This window comes from Emiliania huxleyi (assembly GCF_000372725.1).
Source record: "Emiliania huxleyi CCMP1516 unplaced genomic scaffold EMIHUscaffold_3811, whole genome shotgun sequence".
NCBI lineage: Eukaryota > Haptophyta > Isochrysidales > Noelaerhabdaceae > Emiliania > Emiliania huxleyi.
Window position 1 is genome coordinate 1 of NW_005199108.1, and position 1,864 is coordinate 1,864.

General features: G+C 62.7%; 1 protein-coding gene across 1 annotated transcript; it reads right to left on the bottom strand.

The window, feature by feature from the left end:
* Nucleotides 1-378: 378 nt before the first annotated feature.
* Nucleotides 379-588, bottom strand: EMIHUDRAFT_50593 (hypothetical protein; the record flags this gene model as incomplete). The annotated part of the gene is made up of 1 exon (XM_005771512.1): nt 379-588. A coding segment is annotated over one exon (210 nt), but the record flags the coding sequence as incomplete, so codon positions are not given.
* Between the last annotated feature and the right edge of the window lie 1,276 nt (nt 589-1,864).

Here is a 1,864-nt window from a genome sequence, read left to right on the forward strand (position 1 = left end):
CCGCCTTCCGGTCGCCGAGCGTCTGCAGCGCGCGGTAGTCGGCGTGGTTCACCGTCCGCTTCATCGCGTCGTCCCAGCTGCCCTCGGGGTCCACGCCGCTCGCCTGTGGACGTGTCGCGGGCGTGTCATGGACGCGTCCCAGACATGCGTCCGCCTCGGGCCCACGCCGCTCGCCGCGAGCAGAGCGATGAAGCGCTGCGTCGCCGCCTCGCGCTCGGCCGCGGCGCGAGACGCCACCGCCGCCGCCTGGTCGGCGCCGGCGCCGGCAGCCTCCGGCGCCGGCGCAGCCGTGGCTGCGGCGGCCGCGCTCTCGGCAGCCTTGGCAGCGGTGGCGGCGGCGAGGGCTGCGGCGGCGTCGGCGGCAGCCTTGAGCTCCGGAGGCATCGACCACTGGGTGGTGCGCGTCGCGCTGTTGAAATAGTACTTCTTGCCCGACGCCGCGGTGTACTCTTTCCACGCGGACGTGCTAATGGCCGCCGCCGAGAGCTGCGCAGCGTTCATCATCTCGGGCGGCTTCTCCCAGGCCGAGACGCCGCGCTCCTTGTGATAGTAGTAGGTGCGCCCGTCGGGCGACTTGTGCTCCGTCCAGCCGTGGTTCATGGAGCCACGTCCACCGCTGCTGGATTTCAGCCCGCTTTCCGTAGGGAATGCAATCTCGGTCGTGTCGCTGTGCCCTCTCGCCGAGTGCGGCCACCCAATCATCGACGTCCAGAAGCTCAAGCACACGCGCGCCGCGGCGCCCTCTCCGCCTCGTAGCATGCGGACGAGGAGCAGGGAGGTGTAGAGCAGACACACAAACAACATGAAGAGCGTAGCCAAGAGGTAGTTGGCGCAGACACATGAGATCGTGTTGCAGCCGCCAATCGCCGTCTCGCACGGCGTGCTGGAGTGCATGGCCAGGAAGAAGGGAACGTTGATGGCGATGAGCATGACGAGACAGATGTTTACCATGCCCGTCCGCGTGAGCCCGATGGGGAGGCCAGACGACGAGAGGTACTCTGGGCTGCTGCGCTTGTTGGCCCAGAACGGAAAGTAGTCTAGAGCGAGGGGCTGCGATGACGGCCACGTACACCAGGAGAATGAGTGCGGGAGCCACTGCGCAGCGAGGCCGTCGCCGTGGGGTCCATGTGCTCCTGGCATCGCCCAGGATGGAGGGCGCACGCGGAGTCGATTGGACACTCTCGTGCATAGTCGGGGCCGCCGGAAAACTCTCTCTCTCTCTCTCTCTCTCTCTCTCTCTCTCTCTCTCTCTCTCTCTCTCTCTCTCTCTCTCTCTCTCTCTCTCTCTCTCTCTCTCTCATCTCTCTCGCTCTCGCTCTCTCTCTCTCTCTCTCTCTCTCTCTCTCTCTCTCTCTCTCTCTCTCATCTCTCTCTCTCTCTCTCTCTCTCTCTCTCTCTCTCTCTCTCTCTCTCTCTCTCTCTCTCTCTCTCTCTCTCTCTCTCTCTCTCTCTCTCTCTCTCCCTCCCTCTCCCTCTCTCTCCCTCTCCCTCTACATAGTCATAGATCATAGTCGTGCCAGCAAGTCAGATCGCCCAACTTCATTCAGCTGACAGCCCGAGGAGCGAGAAAAGGACGCGTTATGGGTCATCGCCTGCTACGGTGGGAGGTCGTAAAGTTCTTTTCCGCAACCAGCAGCGCCTTCTCCAGAAATAGCACGCGCAGACGCTAATCAATCAACACAGGGATCTCACCCCTTCTCAAACGATGGTTAAACAACAAACAAGATGTGAACAAGAGCGGCTCGCCAGGCAACAGGGCGAGGTGGGCTAATGAATCGGAGAGGCAATACAGGGCTCACACAGAGGGCTCACTCCACATTGTGCGCGGATGCGAATGCTAGACGCGCTCAGCCCCAGAGGAGAG